Below are 20,528 nucleotides of genomic sequence, written 5' to 3' on the forward strand. Positions count from 1 at the left end.
ATGATTTGGGAGGAAGCCTGGTTTCTGGTTTCTGTGCAGCTGTGCCTGGCTTTTGCTGGGCTATAGGCAAACATAACAAGCAATAATGTCCTAGAAGTACCCTGCCTTTGAGTTCAAAACTGATTATCTTGTAGCTAAGGCCAAAATAAGGGAGAGGGGACTAGAGTTGTTTAAGCTTTGAAAACTCTTTTGCTGCTACAGTCCTAATTTACAATAATTAAGTGTGATTTCTATTTCTGCTTTTGGTTTTAAATTTGTAGAAATAAAAAAACTTCTTGCTATCTTGACACCAGATAAGTCCACTAAAGCCCATGATGCCATGTACTGAAGGACATAACTGGCCTACACTGGTTCACTTTCAGCTGCCTCACTGCCCCTAGGAAAAGCAGTGAAGTTAATTGCTGACATTTAACTAATATTATTTGGATTCCAAAATTAGCTGTAGACATCAAGCAGCATCGTATTTACTTAGAAGTGATACTTCCCCTCAATACAGAGAAATCAAAAGCACAACTTCTCCTTTTTAACTCACTTTCCTCTTTAAAATGTATCATAGCACAAACAATGCTTGTGAAAAAGAGAACTAAGTCAGGCCACACATTTTTACTATTTATTGCTCCTTATATTGCTATTGCTTGGCACTTTCCATTGCTAAGGCATGTCTTTTCTTTTGGGCCTTGAGAAGAACAGTACCATGACAATCCTTAAAAGAGATCCAGCTGCTATGAAACATCACCCCTACCCACCAAGGCTGTGTGTTGGTTAGAGAGAATCCATAGAACAGGCAGGGAAGTTGAGCAGTAAAGCAAAGCAATGAACTGCTCATGCCTGTATATTCTACAGGTTTGAGACATTATAATCAGAATATAGGAAATTGGTTAAATAGACTCTATTTTATGAAAAATTGCTCAACCAGCAGTGCCTCAAAGCTATTAAGGCTGGATAGAAGGAATCCTGAACAAAAATTCTGGTAGGGAAACTAATTTATGGCCAGAGAGGCCAAAGACACCAACTGACTGAGCCAACAGCTCGGTCAACATGAGTTTTCAGTTCCTTGTTCATAATACTGTATGGAAATGTATATGGACTCTGTGGCAATGTCCATCAGCAGTAGATAACACTGCCCTCAGTGGACATCTAAGGACCAGCCCATGCCTCAACTTTGTTACACTTTGCAAAGCAGAACTGCAGGAATTCGCTGGGGGTAAACCTCAGGATGAAGACTTTGGTGACCAGTGTTGTGCTTTCCATAGTGCATGCACATTCACATGGGATTTCCTCAGGAATTCCACCAAGCTTTGCAACTCTCAATGGAAACCTTCTTATGCATATTATGAAACCAACTTTGTCTAGGAAAGCAAAGCTGTGCTGTTATGAAGGATGTTTTGGACATAAAAGGTCTGCCTTTTTGATTGCAAGGATGTCATAGCTGCAAAAATTCCTGCTGGTCATACCTGCAACTTCCTCAGAAGACAATTTTCTCAAGTGAGGTTAGGAACTCAAAAGGTTCAGAATTTCCAGTCTAGTAGGTACAAAGGCAGATTATGACCTCAAATATTCAGAATCTCACAGAACTTTGGACAGGCATTCCCAGAAAGCTGACGGAGCAAGACTCAAAGACGTGGATGAAAACACAAGAGGAAGTGCTGAGGATACAAATTAAGACAGTTCATGAGAGAGCAAAATACTGACCTGGAAGATTTTAGCTTTATTATGACACACATTCAAATTAATGCCAAGAATTCATACTTTAAAAGTAGAATACCATAGGAAATGGCCTAGTATCACTTATGCTGGCTGTATATACAGTCTGCTTCTACTTCTAATAAAATCTCTGATGTGCTTGAAAAGATGTCTGCTCCTTCCCATTATTGTAATGTAGAACTTAAAATCTTCATCCAAATATCTTGAAGATCTAAACCATAAGCCTTCACCTGTCACATGCTCAACTATTGTCACCATTTTCTAGATTTGGTAGTAGAGGTGGGCTTTAAAAATGTGCTTTCAAAGACGTTAGTTCACCAGGAAATGACTCAAATTGTGTTAAAGACTTTAGCCTCCTTTGAAGGCAATTATTTTCTTTCTTGTTGAAACTTGTTCATTTTTCAGCCTTACATTCAATATTGCTTCACTCTAAAGAAGCTTTGGAAATAAAACTTGGGACAGGAACAGATTGAGATAAGTGGGCTTCTCATTATCTACAGGTATTTACAGTTTCTGGACAAAATAGTCCCAGCTTTATCTCTCTTTTAAAGTGCATTATTGACATCTGTTTAGCAGTGCTTCCAGTACTACTGAATATGTTGTGTCTTCCACTTTTGCAGTGGGGCAGTTTCTCAGCAAACATTGAAGCAAAGAGGCTGATGGTCACCTGAAAAGCTTAGGCAGTTCTCAGCAGTCTCTGATTTAAAGAAAATCTAGATATTGATAGTAAAGCACAATTTTATTACAGCCTGGCCACGGCTGGGGCCATGCAGGGGGCCATACCCCCAAGGATGTGTCCGCTGGGTATACAAAATTCAGCCCTTTTTAAGTAGTTAGCCCTAAACATTATCTATTACAGGCAGTCTGTACATTTATGTCATGGAATTATACATTTTGTGGTTTATGTCTTATGTTGCTTACTATTCTTCAGCCCACCCTCTGTCCGGGTTCTGCTTCCCCCGCCCCCTCTGTGTTAGAAAGCCCTTCTCATGTGCTTGGAGCTGCCTCTCCATTCAAGCAAGTTCCCTTATCTTAGTCAAGCCAGCTCTAGTTCTCTTTTTATCTTAACTGCCCATCACTTGGGCTGACCCTACTTGCAAACAGTTAAATTACATTACTTTTTGCAAAGTCTCAGCAAATTCAAAAGCTACCAACAATATAGTTAAATTTTAAGCCATATTATTTTGTCTTTGTTTCATCTCACACCTTTTTTTCCAGTCTGCTTTTCCCTGTGTCTCAAAGACCACTTGTATAGACTACTGCACTAGGTGAACTATGATTTGCTCCAGCTATTCCTTGCTGCTGTTTCCAAGCAGCTTATGAGTGTTGTACAAAACGTGGACAAGCAGTCTTTACTGCAGTCATGAACTGGAGTCACAGTAAGCAGATGAACACTTGTTCCCCAACATTTAGCTCTTGAAGTTTAGGGATTGCCTATGGGATCTCAGCCTCAGAAGCTGGTAAAGAATCTGTCTGCAGGGCTGGTGAAGGAGCTTATCACTTCAGGGGTTGTGCTGCACACTAGAATGGGGCTAATGAATGTATGGCCAGACTTCACGAATGAAGATTTGGGCAGGGCTCTCCCCACGTGGGTGGCCATTCCAGCCTGTGCACTGGATTTTTAGGTGAGGCACAGCGTGTGCAGAACTGGCCCCACCCGTTTCAGTCCTAAGGTCCATCTGCCACGGCCGAGCGAGCTTGGACAGTGACAGTGAAGTCCTCGGGACTGTCACAGCACCCGGTACTGACCGGGGCTGACCCTGCTGAGCATCAAGATCTGACAGGATCAGATGGCAGGGAGGCTTGAACTGCCAGGGGATGGTCCCCACTGAGACTCGAACTCAGGTCCTTGGGATTCAGAGTCTGGAGTGCTCTTCATTACACCATGGGACTGCCCTGGGGCTAACAAATAACCCTCTTAAATTTTGTATGTATTTCTCAGACAGTGATTGTTTTATTTTCTCCAGTCAAAACAGAGCACCAAAGTGCAGAGTTGTGTATCTGTGCAGCCTTTCATTATTTTTTGCTCTGAATGCTGGTATTCTGAGATGTTGGTTTTCTTCTGCTGTGCATAGAGGAATTCCAGCATAGCCTGGGTTCTGCACCACAGGTTGGGTCCCATGTCTGTAAACACTGGGAACAGATCAGTCGCTCCCAGGAAGGAAACAGCTTTTTGCCCTTTTTCAGTGAGCATATTCCCATGGAAGCTGCTGGAGGTGGATCTCCTCTGCAAAGTGAAAAGGCTCGCACAGCTGCCTTGCTCATAGGAGATGCTGCCTTGTGCAGAAGCCATTTGTTTTCAAGCAGCTGATCAAATCTTGCCTTACTGAAGCAGGAAATCCTGGATGTCATTGTGTTTGTCAAATCCTACTACCCACCTTTTCCCTTCAGACTCCGGTGGAACTTTTCTTTAAAGCTATAGCCAATGAAATAATAGTACAAAAAGTATTTCCTCACATTAGAATGCAGTCCTTTCATAATTGATTTCTAATTTGTGTCGGTCTGAAAAAGAGAAAAGCGAGCAAATAAGCTTCCAGAGCCACACAGAGGCAGCCACAGGCATCATGATGGGAATGCTCATGAATTAACTTGGTTTTCACAGTTTGTTTGTCTTACACCAGGTAGACACTGGCAAGGTAAGTGACGATTGGATGAATAAACGTTCTGTTGGAGGCTGTACAAGCAAATTGTGAATGCCACGGGCAAGCCAGAAAGGCTTTATGAGCTCCTGTTCCATAGAACATCCTACTTGTACTTTTAGACCAATGGCAAGAGACGATACGAAAGTAATTTTGTATTGGTAGAGTCTGTGAACATGTGAAAGACCTACTTTCACTTCTGTTACACCAAGCAGAGCTGCAAGGTCCACATGCTGCTCACTTTATTCTCACTGATGGACTGTTTAACAGCATGCCTTTGGGACAGATCTCAACTGGAATGAAAAAGGAGAGGGGAAGAATTTTGGGGAGCACTGGAAATTGTTGCTGTCGGCTCTCATCCTACTATGAATCCCATCCAAATAATTTGACCTGTTCCTAACTAGTGACAAGAGCAGTCTTCTCAGCAGTGACAAGTGACCAGTAAAGGTAATAGTGCTTGTTGTGCTGGGGTTGCTATAAGGGAGGTTCCTCTTAATTTTCCTCTTTGGAATTCCCCCTCAGAGTGCTCTGGTTTGCTTGTTTCCTTCTTTTTGCTGTCACTTTCTGTTAGTCCTGGGCAGGACTGGCAGCTCTCCTCATTTTTTGGTACCGAATCCAGAGGGGAAGAGCGGGAACTGCCCAGTTTCCTAAGGTCAGTTTTATCTCAGCCTTTGAATGCATGTTTTTTTCATGGTAAATTCATCTTATCTTACCTTTTGTAGGTATTAGTAAATGCAGTGTGTCAGTATCTGGAATTGTGTTGATTCAAATATTAGCAGGATGATGTCTGAATGCAGGTGAAATTGCGGATAGTTTTTTTATGAATTTGTTTTGTGGCCAGCACTGTTACTTGCTCAAGAGGTTGCTGTTGTTTGCTTCAAACTTTAAGAATGCCCTTGTTTTGTGTACAAACGTTGTGCCTATAGAAAGTGAAACTGAAAAACACTCAAAGAAACTGGCTTATTTCCATCTTCCTCAGGAATCTGGCAGAACAGCCTAGAACTTTACTTTCCCATTTACATGGACTGAAATTCTGTCTTGAAGAAAGTCACTGAGTTAAAAAGTAGGCAAGGTGTCTGCTGTGATGCTTTGCTTCATCTCAGTGCTGGGAGGGGAGACCGGAGCACAGCTGTGGCACAGGAGGCGATACTGGGTGCGAAAAGGCAAATGCTGCTCTAAATCACAACTCTGACACCTTCAGGACAGTTTGTTATTGGTCTGCCTGAACTTGTCTGTCTCCAGCACCAGATGCGTAACATTCATCTGTTGTGTTAATCACTGTACAGCTAAGTTCATTAAAAGGCAAGAGCTGCTTTTTTTTCTTGATATTTATGCTTTTTCTAACTTCTTTAAACTCATCTCTAAGGGAAACAAAGGGGAATATGGCAGGATATAGGTCAGCTTTGTTTTTCAGCATCATCTCTGTTGTTCTTTTATTTTAGACTATAAAGTCTGTGAAAATTAACACCATTCCACTGGAAATATGAAGTCTTTCAACAGAAGTATTATCTCTTGTTAAGCTGGATAATAAAATAGGAAAATTAAACTGCCTTTCAGTTGTATAAGCTTTTCATAGATCTGAAATAGAAACTAAAACCTTCAAAGGTAAAAATAAGTTGTGCTCCATTACTTTCAATTTGTGAATAGTCAGGCCATTTCTGGAAAAGCAATCTGTGTGGAGCAGAGAATTGTTAGGGGTGTAGCTGGGGAGAGGAAAGGGAGGTGGGTGATTGTAACATTCAGGGGATTTCCCCCTTCCTCCCTGCTGGCTTGCCCGTCTCCCAGAGAACCTTGTCCCAAAACACTGCCCGGGCCAAAAGGCAGGGAACACCCCTGCCCTTTGGTGAGTGTATTGTGGACCAGGACACAACCTTTGAGGGGCGCAGAAGAAGAGAGAAAACTTTCTAAAGTTGTGGCCAACAATTGTGAGCTTTTCAATCAAAGTACTTTTAACTTAAAGTACCACTGTTTCACTGGACTCCTTATGTACAATCTGATAGAACCTGCTTTTTGTCAGCTTGCTTCACCCAGATTCATGTGTAGCACCCAATGGGTCTGGAGTGTTGTAGGAAAACACCATTTTTGCAGCAACTTTTGTGTTTAATTTTTCAACCCTCTATCTTCACAACAGTTCCACTCTATAATTTTACTGTAATCTAAGACTTGGAATGTTATGACAGATTTGGATGTTATGTCATCCTCTGGTTAAAAACTGTGTGATTTGCATGGCACTACTATTCTTTTCTATGAATTATCCTCAGCTTCCTAAACTGGTACAAAAATTAAATTGCAGGGGGTTTTCTTCTGTTTTCTTCTGACTTTACAACTTTCCATTTTCTTAACCTCTATAGTCATGTGGGAGATTATTTCATTACCTATCAGGTCATATGTCAGCAGAGGTTTGGGAAGGAAAACCCCTAACAAACCTCAAAGCTCCCCTCCTTCACCTTATTATTGGAGCAGATATTACATTTTTGCCTTTTTAATTCTTCTTTGTTCTCTGAAAATCATTTGATTTAGTTAGTAGCAGACCCCATTGCCTGGAGTCTTAACTTGATAATTTCACATATAGGACATGGTTAAATGAAATTATTGGGGCAAGATGATAAATCACAACAATGTCCCTTATCTTTAGAAATCTTAAGTGCCCCTTCTAACTCTTAAGGCTTACATGTGATTTAAGTGAACACCCACCCCTTCATGTAGTGGATTCTTCATCCTGGTACAGTGATGTTCTCTATTTCTTTTACTACTCTTCCAGCATTTTTAATTCATATGATATCACTTGGACTCCAAAAGAGCACTGAAAAAAAGCCTTAAAAGTGACCCATGTGGTCATGCCAAATATGCAGAACACAGAGCTGAACCCAAAGCATGCTGAGAAGCAGCCTGGCTGTCTCAGGTGTCCTGAGTCACTGCAGAGGTGACACGAAGGGGACACAGCTCTGCCAAACGCGGCCATGCAGCTGGAGCGTGTCCACTGGAGAAAGGAAGTGTTATTTAAAGATTTACAGAAAAATATTTGCCTTAACCAGTGTCCAAACCACAAAAGGTTGAACTTTCTGAATGGCGTGGAAATACATTTGGGAGCACCTCCTGTCTGCCCCCACCCAGCACGTGCCCTTTGAGCGTGGAAGCCTCACAGGAGGCTCTGGGCACTTCAGCCTTGCAGGGCCCTGCAGGCCCTGTTCTCCCCCTGCTCAGGGCTGGCTCACAGCCCTAGCACAGAAATCCTTACATTTTTTAGTCCTCCAGCATGAAACTTTCCTGAACACCCACTTTGGCTACTCTGGGTTCCATGGGATCCTAAAGGGAATGTAATATCAGTAAAGTAAGTTAAAATCCTGTATGAAACAACAGAGGAAGTGCTGAGCAGTACAGAGGTTATTAATCCTTGGCCTTCATAGCAGGGAACTGCTGGGATGCTGTGAGGAAAAAGGGGAAGCTCTGGGGAAGGAGTTACTGCTGTAAACAAGCTTGGTAAAGGTCTGGTTTCGTTTTGAGTGCTCAGTTACAAAATGCAGTGCCACACTGGCTGTCCCTGAGGTGTAATTCTCCTTCCCTCTGGCTCTCTCAGTGTAGAAATTTCCATCTGTCAAAAACTTTCTCCTTTACTCATATGCCCTTGGACAGAGTGCTTTGCATGGTGGGACCATGAATTTAATGTGGCAAAGTACAACTGCTATTAAAAATTTGTTGGTTCACTTACAGAAAGACATCCCAGCATCCCAAATCCTGTCAAAACAAAAACAAAACAAAACAAACAAAAAAAAAAGAAGAAAAAAATACTAAACTAAGCTGAGGGCCACTCAGACTGGTGAAGGAAAACAAAAAAGGTGAGCCACTAAGTTTTCATTCTTGAAAAAGTGTCAGTATTGATTCTTGTTAAGGTGGAAGGATAAGTCTCTCTCAATCCTGTGTACCTGGGTTATAGCATCTTATGTGTTCTAATTTTCACCTCTAACCAGACTTGCCAGTGGCAAGGCTTACCCTTCATTGCTTCCTGACTTCTTGGCTGTTTTAGCTGAAAACATTTAGCTTTACTCATGTATTTATCCACTGAGAAATGCTGTTGAAAGAAAGTTGAAATTAAGAAAACCTTCTGTGAGTATAACTTAATTAAACCTTAGTATTTCCATGAGGATTAAATAGGCCTACTTAGTCTCTTTCCATAGGATGTGCCCTTTTCTTTGTCTGCTGTAATCAAGCAGTTTGCTGATCACTGAACTTGGAGTGATACATTTATCAGTCTTGCATTCCCCTTATCCCTTCTGCCCAATTTCTTCTTGACTCTACTTTCTAGACTCAGAGCTAATTCTTCGAGGGGTTTATTCACACAGTCCAGCAACCTGGCATTCTGAAAGTCCCTGTTTAGGTTTTATGGTAATTCAATAAAAGGAAAGGGCAAAGCAAAGTGCTGCAAAAAAACTGAAAATTCAATCTGGCATTTTTATAACCTCATCCTTGGTTCTCATGCAGGTTTCTCAACCTCTGCTTTCCATTTATAGCATGCCAAGCAATAATACCAAATTTTTGTTATCTTGGTAATGTAGTGAGACCACAAAACATGCAAAAGGAGAACTCCCTCAGTGCAGAGTACTCCTACTCATTGAACCTCACTGTGTTCACCCACTTTTCAAAGTCTTGGTTCTAGATTCTGGTGGGTTTTGCAGCAGAATGCAGAAATATTAATTTCCAGGCTGTTCAGAGGGACAACACCATAGAGGGATAAGAAGAATGAGGATTAGTTTACAAAAAAACAGCATGTGGCAGTGGGTGATTAGGTCTGCTCTGCCTTCTTTCATCACAGCTGCAGTGTTGGCTGGATTTTTTCATGTTGCAGAAGGGTTTCATGGTACAGCAGTTGCTCCATGTTTGCACCCCTCAGGAAAGGAGACAGGTGAAACCAGGGACAGCAGTGGAATTCTGCTAAGGGCAGAATATCTGAGAGCCATTTATTAGATATTCTTCATTGCAAAATATGATGCTTGATGCCAGGCTGAAACTTTTCATAGTTGTGGTGTGTGGACACCTATTTTAAGAGGGTCTGGAAATTTTGCTGGTCGTTCATTTAATGCTGGCAGCTCAGTATTGCGGTGGAGTCCATCACTGAGATGGCCAGCCCAGCTGGCATTTATTTCAGGGATATGTAAACACTGCAGAGCCAATATTTGGATTTGAAATAGTCTGATAAAGATGATGAATAACCAACATGTTATTCTACACCTGTAGAATATCCAGGAGGAATGTTTGAAGTTATTCCAGAGTCTGCTGCAGTAACTGGAAGTAAATAGAAGGGATTTAAAATGATACGGAGTTTAAAATAAGATTTATCAATAAATGTAGCTGCAGCAGTCCAGGCAGTTCTCATGTAATGGGTGACTGGAGCAGGAAGCACCTTAAGTCAGTCAGATTTCCCTGGATATTGTGTGGCACTCTGCTTGGAAGGCTGTAACCATTCTCAGCTCAGGAGCAGGTTTGTGTATGAGTTCTGCAGCAGAAAGAAAACTAATGCAGTAGATTCCACAATGTCAGTGCATGCCATGTTACCAGAAATCAGTTCCAAGGTGACCAAAACCCAACCATATTGTTTGTAAAAGAATTGTAGAAAATAAGTGTTCTCTCTTTCACTGTTCCTTCTTGTGCTTTGGGGATGTCTCCTAGTGCCACATCCAGGGCTTAGGAACTGGGTGCAGCATCCCAGCCAGAAGCTGCTTCCCCTGAGGTGAAATTGTCCTAAGAGTAAAGAATGGGATTCTTCTTCCATTATGTTCACTGCAATCTTCTAATTTCCCCAATACCTGCTGGATCTGTGCTTGCATCCTTTATACCTTGATAAGATACAGGAATTGCCACTCACTCAATACTTGGCACTTCTGGCCCGCGTGGGCAGACTGCAGAATCCCACTGCTCTGACTGGAGTCAAAGATAGGGGAGTCTCATTGCAAGCTGGGTCTGGGTCTGTAATTAGAAGGAACTCAGGGTTATAACTCATTGAAGGTCCAAGCAATACCAGTACCCCAGCCTTACGAACAGAAAGTCACAGTGCAGGAGTTGTGGTTTGAATTGGCAGAAGCTGTGGCTTTGTCAGAGCTAATAGTTTTGAATTTGATTTTGGACAGCAAGAGACAAACCATGGATATTGTGCCTGAGAATAGCTACCTTGATTTACTGCACAGTGATATCGACCCATTGCATCTGTGTGCTCTCATGGATCCCAATCCATCTGGATGTGGAGAAGGTGACTTCACTACAGGTTAGTAAAACTAAAAAGTGCTTGATTGGTTTAGTCTTTATGCTGTGAGTTATTGCCATCTCCTCTCAGACACAAAGCCATCTATTGGCACTTTATCCTGGTGACTGGGCTAAATTCTACAGGCACTTTGTGTTACAATATGATAACTGGGTCTGTATATACAATAGTGGCTTCTTCTAGAAACTATTGTGTTTTTAAACTGTACATATTTACATTGCCCTGCTCAGTCAGTCTAACAAAACATGATGTACTGGAATCTTCTTTGTGATTATCTCCCAGGCTGAGCTTTTCTCTCTCAAATTCTGATTGTTAATAACTGCAGGAGTGTTTCTTCACCCCGTGGCCTCACTTGCTCAATGATTGACAGTAGGATGAATTAAGGATCAAGGACTGACTCTTGTACTGTCAGAGATGTTTCACTTGTTTGAATTCTTTCAAGCCTTAGCAATGTCTGAGGTGCTGTAGGTAAATCAAACATCATCAGGATTTGGCACCAGTTATTGGAAGCTGAACATCTCTGCAGGGAAGGTGTTAGCAGGTCCCAGGCATGGTTTTGGCCTTGGCCAACTAGAAGCTTCACAGGCAATTTGCGGTGTAGTTCAGTGTCTGGACACAGCATTGTTCTGAACAGGGAACTTCAATGGCACTACCATATCCCAAAGAAGAGGAAGGTTTCATAGTATTCATGAGTCTGGGCTTTAGTGTCATAGAATGGATTTGGGAAGTGTATTATTTACTAGGAGAGATGAGGTCTCACAGCTTAGCAAAAGAGAAGTGCTGATTTGCAGGTGAGTATGAATTACTGAGAGTTCAGTTCTGTTCCTCCTTAGCCATCTTGTAATAAAGAGCCAGAACCTTATGCTGAAGTTACAAATCTGCCTGTTCTGCAGGCCATGATATCTGGGATTTTTACTCCTTGGTTAAGGTATTCATTGAGCCAATGCATATCTTTCTTTAGATCTTGAAGTTGATGCCAACAACTATGAACAGTTAAATAATATGGATTTCCTGTGTACAACAGAAAATGGTGAAAATGGAGATGGGTTGAATCTCTGTTCCAACACCACAGATGCTTATGCTAAAATGGGTATGAAAATAATGTTTTGGTTTTAAATAATTTTTTTACAATCTCTTGCTATAGCTATTTCTTACAAAATCTATTTTCAGTCTGAAGCAGTGGCATATACTCAAGTGGCCTGTCCCTCGTGCATGGTAAATCTAACCAGAGTACCTAAACCTGTGCATTGTGGGGAGACAGATGAAGAGACTCTTGTGGTTGTTTGGGGAAAATCTCCCTATTAATGCCTCCTTCTGCTTAATACTTCCTGTCTCAACTTCTCCTTTCTTGTGATCTTTATTTCCTGAACAACAATTTACAAGAAAAACTTAATTTAACTCTTCGGTTTTACTTAAATTGCAGATTTCTGTAAATGAGGGTAAGCTTGCAGGAGTTTTACTGTGAAATTTACTGCATTTTTCCTGTGTTCCTCTTTTTTTCTTTTCTATGTTGCTAGCTGGATTAGTGGAATATGTGCTCAAGGATCAGCAGGTGGAAGACATTTTTGGTAAGATTTATGTGGCAAAGACTAATTTCCCCATGACAGTGTTCTGACTTAGACATGCTTCATGTCCACAGTTTGAACACTGGTAAAGCTTCTATACATCTGGTGTCTCCTTTTTTCCACCTGGGAACAATGTCCCAGGATTTTCTCAGAAAACTGAGGATTTTCTGCATTTTTTCAGGCTCTTCTCAAAAATGGCATATTTATCTCTGGCCAAGTTGCTGATCACATCCCCATGGCCATAACATATTCACAGCTTAACTGCTCAGTGCTGTAAATGCCCTCAAGTGGCATCACGTTTACTCTGAGCACAACAGGAATGACATACATAAGTTCCCAGGGGACTTAACATGTGTATAAATGCAGCTCATGCACAGTTATTTCTGTCCTGGATGTACAGAGCTGCCTGAGGAAGCATGGAAAGTTTTACTTCTCACCCAGATCAGTGCAATGATGCTATAATATACATAGAGTAAATTATTCCTTCATTCAGTGCTTCACCAGAGATACTTGCTTGGCTTCTGGCACAAAATTATTGTTTAGGTAGCAGCAAAAATGCAGCTGTTTACTATTTCAGAATACATATATTAATGTGTGGCTGTTGATGAATCCATGGAATCAGGAAGGTTCACAGAATGTCTGTACATCCTGTTTTATATTTGAGAAAAATAATTTGGAATAATCTACCAAAGGTCAATCCTTCCCTACAATAATTCTAGCTACAGGAAGCTCACATGACTTTTCAAATGATTTGTACTGCTCCCTGGTGTGTTGAGAATTTGGGGGGGTGTTGCACCTAGTGGCAATATTTATATTGGTTCTAGACCAAAACAAGATACAATATTAGTACATAAGTATTTGCCAGTAGAAGAATGGTATGGATAACTTCACAGTTCTTGCAACACAAACTATAAAATCATTTTAGAACCCTTCACTCTGTCTCTTAAAGGGTCTAATCCCTTTTGTACATAAATTGATAACTTCACTTGCACTGAGATCACACTGTGGCACAGCTGTGATGTTTTATTCTTTGCTCATCATTAGAGCATTGAGAAGTATTTTTGTTTTATTAGCCACTGAATTTATGGCAGTAGATTAATAGTTTGCAGTTGAGAAACTAGCACATGGTGACAAAATCTGCATTCAGAGCTCTGTGGGCTTTCTAAATCATAAGGATCTGGATATATGTTCTATCACATTTTGGTTTTTATCTTTTATTTGCAGCATATTTCATCTTTGCTTCCTGTTAGTGTGTTTCTCTAGTTTTTACTTCTTCCTGTAAATTTTCTAGCAGGACAAAGGTTGATGTTTGGCCTTATTTCATGTTTTTAGCAGGAAACTTTAATTTGGATGAAATAGCTGCTGAAAACACTGAGAAATTTCCTGACATAAAGAAGCAGAAGGGACACAAACGAAGTAAGTGACGAACAGTGAGAACTGGAAAGGCTGCAGTGTTTGAATTCTGAACTTGCATTGCAACCCCTTGGTGTTAGCAGAGCCTCAATGCACTTCTCATGCAGTTCTTCACCCATGGGACCAGAAGTGCTTCCTGTGCCCCTGCTCATGGGGCATGGGCAGGAACTGACACAGCTCTTCCAAGCACAGGATTTACAATTCACAGAATTTGTGAATTAAGCATATTACATTTTTTCACCTTTTTATCATCTGTGTGATGGTTTTAACAGTGTGTTTATAGCTCAGCAAGTATTGGCTGAACAATTCCCTGTTTAACAGCAAGGACAACTGTGAAAATCTTTCAGCAGCACAAAAAATCTGCAGCGTAATTGAAACTTCACAGTCAGAGTGAAATAATAGAGACTTTTCACAATGATGTTTATACATTGGAACCTGTAAAGTTCTGAAATAGCTGAACTGAAATGGATAACGCTCCCTTCTACTTTAAAAGGTTAAAACAAATCTCCATGAGTCAATTTTAAAATTACTGAATTGGTTCAATTTTTATCACTTACTCTCACCTTTCTTTCTTTCAGCATTCTTAGGTTCTTCAGAGAGTTGCTCTGATGCTTCAGAACCCAAATACAGGAAAATTGGTAAGTCATTGACTGAAAAGGAAAGGGTTATTGAACATATATTGTCTCATGTTCCAAAGCCTCATCCTCTGTTAGGTACTGCAATTCTGCCTTATAAGGAAAGTTCACTGTCATAGATTTGATGATCTTGACCATCATGCATTTGCACGTCTGCAAAAATCACACTTTTATCCTCCTCTGACTAATTTATGATAAAAAAATCCATGTCCTCTTATCAGCAACTATTATATTGTGTGTCTTAGGACCAACCACATGGTAGCCTAGGAACAGTTAGATCCTTGTGCTTCAAAAGCACATGTTCCTGACAGGTGATAGAAAAATTACTTTCTTAACATCAGCACAGTTGAACTTTTCTAAATCTATCTGAGAGAAGAAAGCAGAACAGTGGAGAACTGTCTCAGTGCCAAATTTTGTAATTTTTATCACATGCACCTTTTATTTGTGATGGGTAGTATGACTCAGGTCATAGCTTGCCGTTTCCTGGGTTTGATCCTTTGTTCTAAGCTTGACATCTTCCAAAACTCCAGTGAAGCATCCTAGTGAAAATAATAACTGTGAAGAGATGATTTCTTGGCCCAGCCCATGGTAGAACATCCTTTAAACCAAAGTAAGAAAGGGAGAAAGGGAAATTTCCAGGGTCTGCACATTGTTAGATCATCTACAAGGCAATTCCTGGGCCAGCAGTCAGGCTGGAACTTGCTCCCTAGGTGTAAACTGGTGCTAATGTTCTTACCCAACTGTAGCCTAAATAGGTGTCCCAGACAGAGCTAAAACACCAAAATGCTCTTCCAACACCCACGTGAGAGCAACCAGTTTTAGATGAACATTGTACCCTGTGTTTTGGATTGACATGTGACTCATTGTATGTCAGCACACCTCATAAGCCTCCTAAGGGCAACTCTGACTGCACCAGACCCTCTGGGCCATGTACATGTCAGGAGGGGCAGCCAAACCAGAGGGTGACCTAGAGATCATCCAGAGAGTGCCTGGATCACTGCACCTCAGCACAATTCAGGCCAGCAGCTGGTAAGGAGATGGCACAGACAGGATGAAGTCATAGAGAACACACATGTGATTGTGATTGTGGTCATGATCCAAGCTGATTTTCCAGTGTTTCTGTAGAGTTCTGAGGGAGTGGGAAAGGAGAATGAGCTGTGAAAAAATACATTTGCTAGTTCTGGAAAGACAGAGTTTCTACTGAAAGGGTACCTGCTGATTGAAGTTATTTAGACACAGGTGAAGTTCCTGGCACCTGTTACCATTCAAGGAGTATTGCCTTCTGTCTGCTTAAGTTCCTTTACAGATTAGGCACTTTCAAAAGCCTGTGGTTTATGCCCCAGTAAAAACAAGAGTTTTCAACAAGGAAATGACACATCACTTCCAAATGCCTCACCCTACAGAACTGGCATTCCAGCCAACAGTATCAGCACAGAGCTAACAGATGCTTTGTACAGCTGCACCTCTCCTTTTTCTGGAAGTCCTCAGAATATTATTGGTCTCTCTACTTTCCCTGACCCAATGAAGGTGCTGAGGAAGGGATATATACATAAGACAGCAAAAGTACCAGGCACAAAAAATCTAATTGACAAAAAGATGGGCTACTTGACAAAATGAGAAATTTATTTAACCTATCAGGAATGAGTGTCACGGTGGGATCCTGCAAAGGTAAGTGCATCAGAAGTGTAGGACTACCTACAGTAAAGAGAATAATGTGTACTAAAGCTCAGAATGGCAAGCAAAGGATGAGATTCTTTCAAAGGAATTGAATGAAATTAGAGTTTATGTTCCCCAACTGTTTTGACAGCTACAACAGTACCTGTTCTCATCTGACCATAGCAATGCAATCGTCTTTGGGTAGGAAATTTTAGGGGAATTTATCACACTGATTTATACATGAGCTGAAAAACGCTTTTTAAAGTCTCTTTGTATACCTCAGTAAAGAGGAAAGATTCTTTAACAGAATAATACAATGTAAACACAGTCCAGGCTAAAATGTTTGCATTGCAGACACAGTGTAATCCATGGTGGCAAAAAACCCACTCAGGTTTGTAGCTCCTGATAAAAACATCAGATCACAGAAAGTGATGAAATGCAGACTTACTTTTTGCTTCTGGACAGGAGAGGGAAGGAAAAAGCAAAACCAACTCTGAGAATAAGGGTGTGGCAAAACCAAGGAATCTAACAGACTAATTCAAATTAGCAAGTGTGCCTTGATTTATAAGAAACTTGCCATAAGCTTATGAAATTGTGCAATGCACAAGTCTCTTTCCCCATTTTTGTCCTATTGTTGGAAGATAAAAAACTGCTGCAGACAAGATACATCTTTTAAAATTCACTGTAGTATTTCAAAAATACATTTTAGATTCTGAGAGCTGAGTATATTTCAAAAATCTATTATGAGTTGTTCTTGCTGTTGGAATATCAAAACTGATTAGAATCAGGTGGCTTATGATCTCTGCTGTGATCTTTTCTTTGGTTCCCTTAACTTCTAGCAATGAGATAACTTTTTCCTTTCCTTTTTCTTTTTTCTTTTCAAGTGGAAGTCCCTGCAGTGCCTGCAGGGAATGGCAATTTCTTAGCTCTGCCTTTTAACAGCCTTCCAATGAGCTGCACCTCACTGACTAACCAGCACATGTCCTTTTCTGTTCCTGCTGCCCATGGGTTGGAAAGAAGTTTCCTAATTCCTGGTAGGTACAGCACAGCTATAGGTGTGCACCTGCACACAGATTGATTTATACAAAGGGAAAACTCTCCTATAAATCTTGACCATGAACAATGGGAGGAAAACCAAGCAGGGAATCTGTTTCCATGAAGCACTTAGAAGTGTCACACTCACTAAAAGAATGAAAAATATTCAAGGGAAATAAAAAGGGCATTGCCCTTAATGAAATATAATGAATCTTTCATTTAATTGGTGCAGGTTATAAGAGAACAGTTATTTACTACATGCTTATCTAAGTAATTACTTACTTTTTTTAAGAATAGGAAGTCACAGAACTTTTCACAAACAAACTTTAATTTAGTTCCAATTTCTTTTTCACTCAGAGGTTTATAAAGGATTGAGGGATAATTACATTTGGAACAGTAGAGCAAAATCTGGGTTGTAGTTTAGTTCATAAAACTGAGTAGTAATCAAAGTGATGGGCTGTGTAGCCACCTGGCCTTGGTCATGCTGTGTAGCAGAGGGTGCTCGTGGTTTGCCATGAAGTGCTAATGACAAAGACACAGTTCAACACCTTTCATTGTTAAATCTATGCTGGAAAGGAAACAAAAGCAGTATTTAAGTTGGAAGTCTTGAATTATCTGATGCTAGCTGAAGCAGCATAAACTAGCAGAAGAAATTCTGTCCCACTTACAGAAACTCAGAGCTATGGCTGATTGAATTGCAAGCATTGAATCATCAAAAAAAATTTCTCAGGTGGGTTGGAAAGGAGGATGCTTGCTAGCTGCTGGTACAACCTGCATGGTGTGCAGTTATATGGGGAGGATGTAATGCAAAGGATGGTAACATTAATGCAGATACTATGCCCACATTTTCTCTCTTCTGGATCTCTGTCTATACATATACAGACATTGCCTTAAGAACTTTTCCTTGTCTTAGTAGAATTTCCCTTCAGACTACTGAAAAACAGTGGTCACTAAAAGCTGGGTAATCCCTTGTACTTCACATTTATTATACCTTTTAAGAGTGTTTTTTCTAATGGGTTCCATGGGCCTCATGTGATCCCATGAATTCTCCACAGGAAATATTTGCCTAGAAGCTGCCAGAAAGGATAAGTAGCTTTTAGAAAGCATTTTCCCTCTTAGAAACCTTTAGAAAATAGGAACCTTTAAAAACAGAGGAGTAATTATTCTGCACTCTTTCCAGGATCTCCAGAAACTTTGACTGCAGGGTGCCAAGAGAATCCAGGCTTTTCAGATCCTCCTCAGCAGATACTTGTTCTTGAAAATGGTACATCTGATTTTATAATATATCCAGGTAAGAGCAATAGCCTTTCCTCCACATAAATAGGCATAAAGTTTTGAAAAATCACTGCTGCAGCAAAGTAGTAAGTTCATTTATTGATAGCTGTGATATGCTGAAAACTATCATTTATGTCTTGCCAGTGCTCCCTTCTTCCATGGAAACATTCATAACTCCAGGTCTTCCAGTCAGTTTATGTGGTAAGTAGAAAATTGATTTTTGTATATGTACAGCACTTTGCATTGGGAGAGGGACTACATTGCTTATACTCAAAGCCAATCCTCCCTCCAAGCTTTACTCATATTGACCTTATTGTGGAAAATAAAAATTGATGGCATTTCCTTCTTTGTATTGGTCACTGGCTGCTTAGTCTAGTCCAAAATAAAGTGCAGATAAGGGGTTGTAGAGCTACAGGTTCAGCTGTACTTTAGCAGCCAATCCACTGTGTTTGTTATGAGGTCCAGTTTCTGGAATAAGTGTGGTCCAGTTATAACAATGCAATGCCCAGTGTGCTTGAGTCCCACCAGAAGGTGGAAGGTGTTCTGGTCTGGCATGGCCTGAGAGCTCAGCTGGTTGATGCTGGTGGCCAAACTGCAGGCAGCTTGTGGGGAGCCCAGAACCAACACAATGATGACTTAAATTTTAACTGCAGAACACAGAAGCCTAATGTACAGAGAGGTCTAAAAACAATCAGAGCCTTGCTCAGGATATAACCTCACCTGTGGTGGCAAATTTTTCCTGAGCCACTTTTCTTCCCGCTCTCTGAGAGCTGTTGGAAGCCCGGGTTTGCTGTCAGTTTGCTGCTGGTCCCTGCAGCCCAATTACAGGCGTTCTGTTGCCCTCTGGTGGCTTCAAACGCCACAGAAGCAATAGCGTGAAGTGGGGAATAAGAGGCAAATACCCCTAGGCTTGGGGAAGTATTTGTAAATTATATATACTACTTATGTGAATACGCAACGCTGATAATTCCAACTGATTTACAGCAGCACAACCTCTGTATGTTGCAAGCCTCAGAATTCCAAACGCAGCAGAAAAATTAATACATAGGATGCCAGTGAGTGTCTTTTTCTTTTTAAAAAATTATTCACTCCTGACTGATTTGACCAGTTTCTAGTCTAAATATCTCATTACAGCTTTTTTTTTGTTTTTCAATTCTGTTTTCTTATTTAATAAAATAAATATTAAACAAAAAGCAGACACTTGCCTGAAAACAGGCACAACCCTTCTTTATTTAATATCTTAGGTCAGGTTTCCTTCTACAAGGAGGAGAGCTATCTTTGTATCAAATATATTCTTTCACTGAAAAAAGGACTTGCTTTTTAGAAGTCTGTGGTGCTTCCCTGCTAGAAGCAAATCTGAACTTAAACCATTCCAAAGGTTGCTGGTATGTAGAATAGGAATTAATTTCCAGGTCTCTGAATCTCTAAGACTTGTATTTTTTTTAAAACACATTCTACATCAAGGTGAAGAAGATGATGATATGGTATGAAATGCATTTGTACAAATTTAGGGAGATTATCCTGTTTTGAGTTGGGTGTAATTTTGCACTTCTCTGCTGAGCGTGGTTACATGACTATGAGGTTGGGTTTGTTACATTCTCTGTCAATTTAAATTCTGCCTTGCATCTGCAAAGCTTTGCCTACCAAGAGTTTTGTCAGAACTGATACTCTGTCATTACCAGCCTGTAAAAATATGCTCTCTCTGAAAACTTCCCAATTTCTTTGTGTAGAGTAGGCACTGCTCATCTGACCCATGTGCAAAATTCTGCAGTAGTTTCAAAGCAAACAGGCAAAAAGAAAGAAAATTGGACAGCAACAGGACTTTGTCAGGAAAAGCAATGGGTAAATTCTGTTACAACAGTCACTTTGTGACTTTCATCCTCAGTGCTTGGTTACAAGGTGTAGAATAACAAAAGGAAGCTATTACTTTTGAAGACATAAAGAAGCACCATGTGTGAATGTGAATTTATGCAAAACACTTACATTCGAAAAGAGCAGTGGATGTCACCTTGTAATGATAGATCTACTTCAAGCAACTGTTGGAACAGCTGTCAGCTCGTTTGGTGCCACAGTGCCTGCAACTGCACCTCAGCTGAGTCCTCCTGGTGCGAGGACTTCTTTCTTTTTCCTTGCTAAATAAACAAAATATCTTTTCCTCTGGATATATGTTGCAATGAACTTAAAATTTTGATTTAGTCTTACTGTTAAAATTAGTAAAGCTGAATCAATGACTGTCTAGGTGTCTTCTTCAAGTATATTGTCTTTCTCCAGATTTAGAAATGTTTGAAGAAGTTCAAGATTCCATAATTCCTTCTCAAGAAACTTTAAAAACAGCAGGTGAGTTTAGAACTCT

At 40.5% G+C, this 20,528-nt stretch overlaps 1 protein-coding gene across 3 annotated transcripts in view; it reads left to right on the forward strand.

Annotated features, from left to right (window-relative positions):
• Positions 1-4,239: 4,239 nt before the first annotated feature.
• The window catches only part of CIITA (class II major histocompatibility complex transactivator), a 28,079-nt gene continuing 11,790 nt past the window's right edge, over positions 4,240-20,528 (forward strand). The window contains exons 1-12 of one of the 3 annotated variants that reach the window (XM_071571228.1): positions 4,240-4,340; positions 4,614-4,790; positions 8,055-8,179; positions 10,466-10,599; positions 11,558-11,686; positions 12,114-12,164; positions 13,494-13,577; positions 14,153-14,212; positions 16,750-16,899; positions 18,081-18,191; positions 18,320-18,376; positions 20,447-20,512. In XM_071571228.1, coding sequence (XP_071427329.1) covers positions 10,479-10,599; positions 11,558-11,686; positions 12,114-12,164; positions 13,494-13,577; positions 14,153-14,212; positions 16,750-16,899; positions 18,081-18,191; positions 18,320-18,376; positions 20,447-20,512 — 829 coding nt within the window. In that variant the 5' untranslated portion in view covers positions 4,240-4,340; positions 4,614-4,790; positions 8,055-8,179; positions 10,466-10,478. Of the gene's footprint in view, positions 4,341-4,546; positions 4,791-4,910; positions 4,996-8,054; positions 8,180-10,465; positions 10,600-11,557; positions 11,687-12,113; positions 12,165-13,493; positions 13,578-14,152; positions 14,213-16,749; positions 16,900-18,080; positions 18,192-18,319; positions 18,377-20,446; positions 20,513-20,528 lie in introns of those variants that run through there. The other 2 variants (XM_071571227.1, XM_071571229.1) reach the window with 2 other exon arrangements.

This window comes from Pithys albifrons, chromosome 16 (assembly GCF_047495875.1).
Source record: "Pithys albifrons albifrons isolate INPA30051 chromosome 16, PitAlb_v1, whole genome shotgun sequence".
NCBI classification, from domain to species: Eukaryota; Metazoa; Chordata; class Aves; order Passeriformes; family Thamnophilidae; genus Pithys; species Pithys albifrons.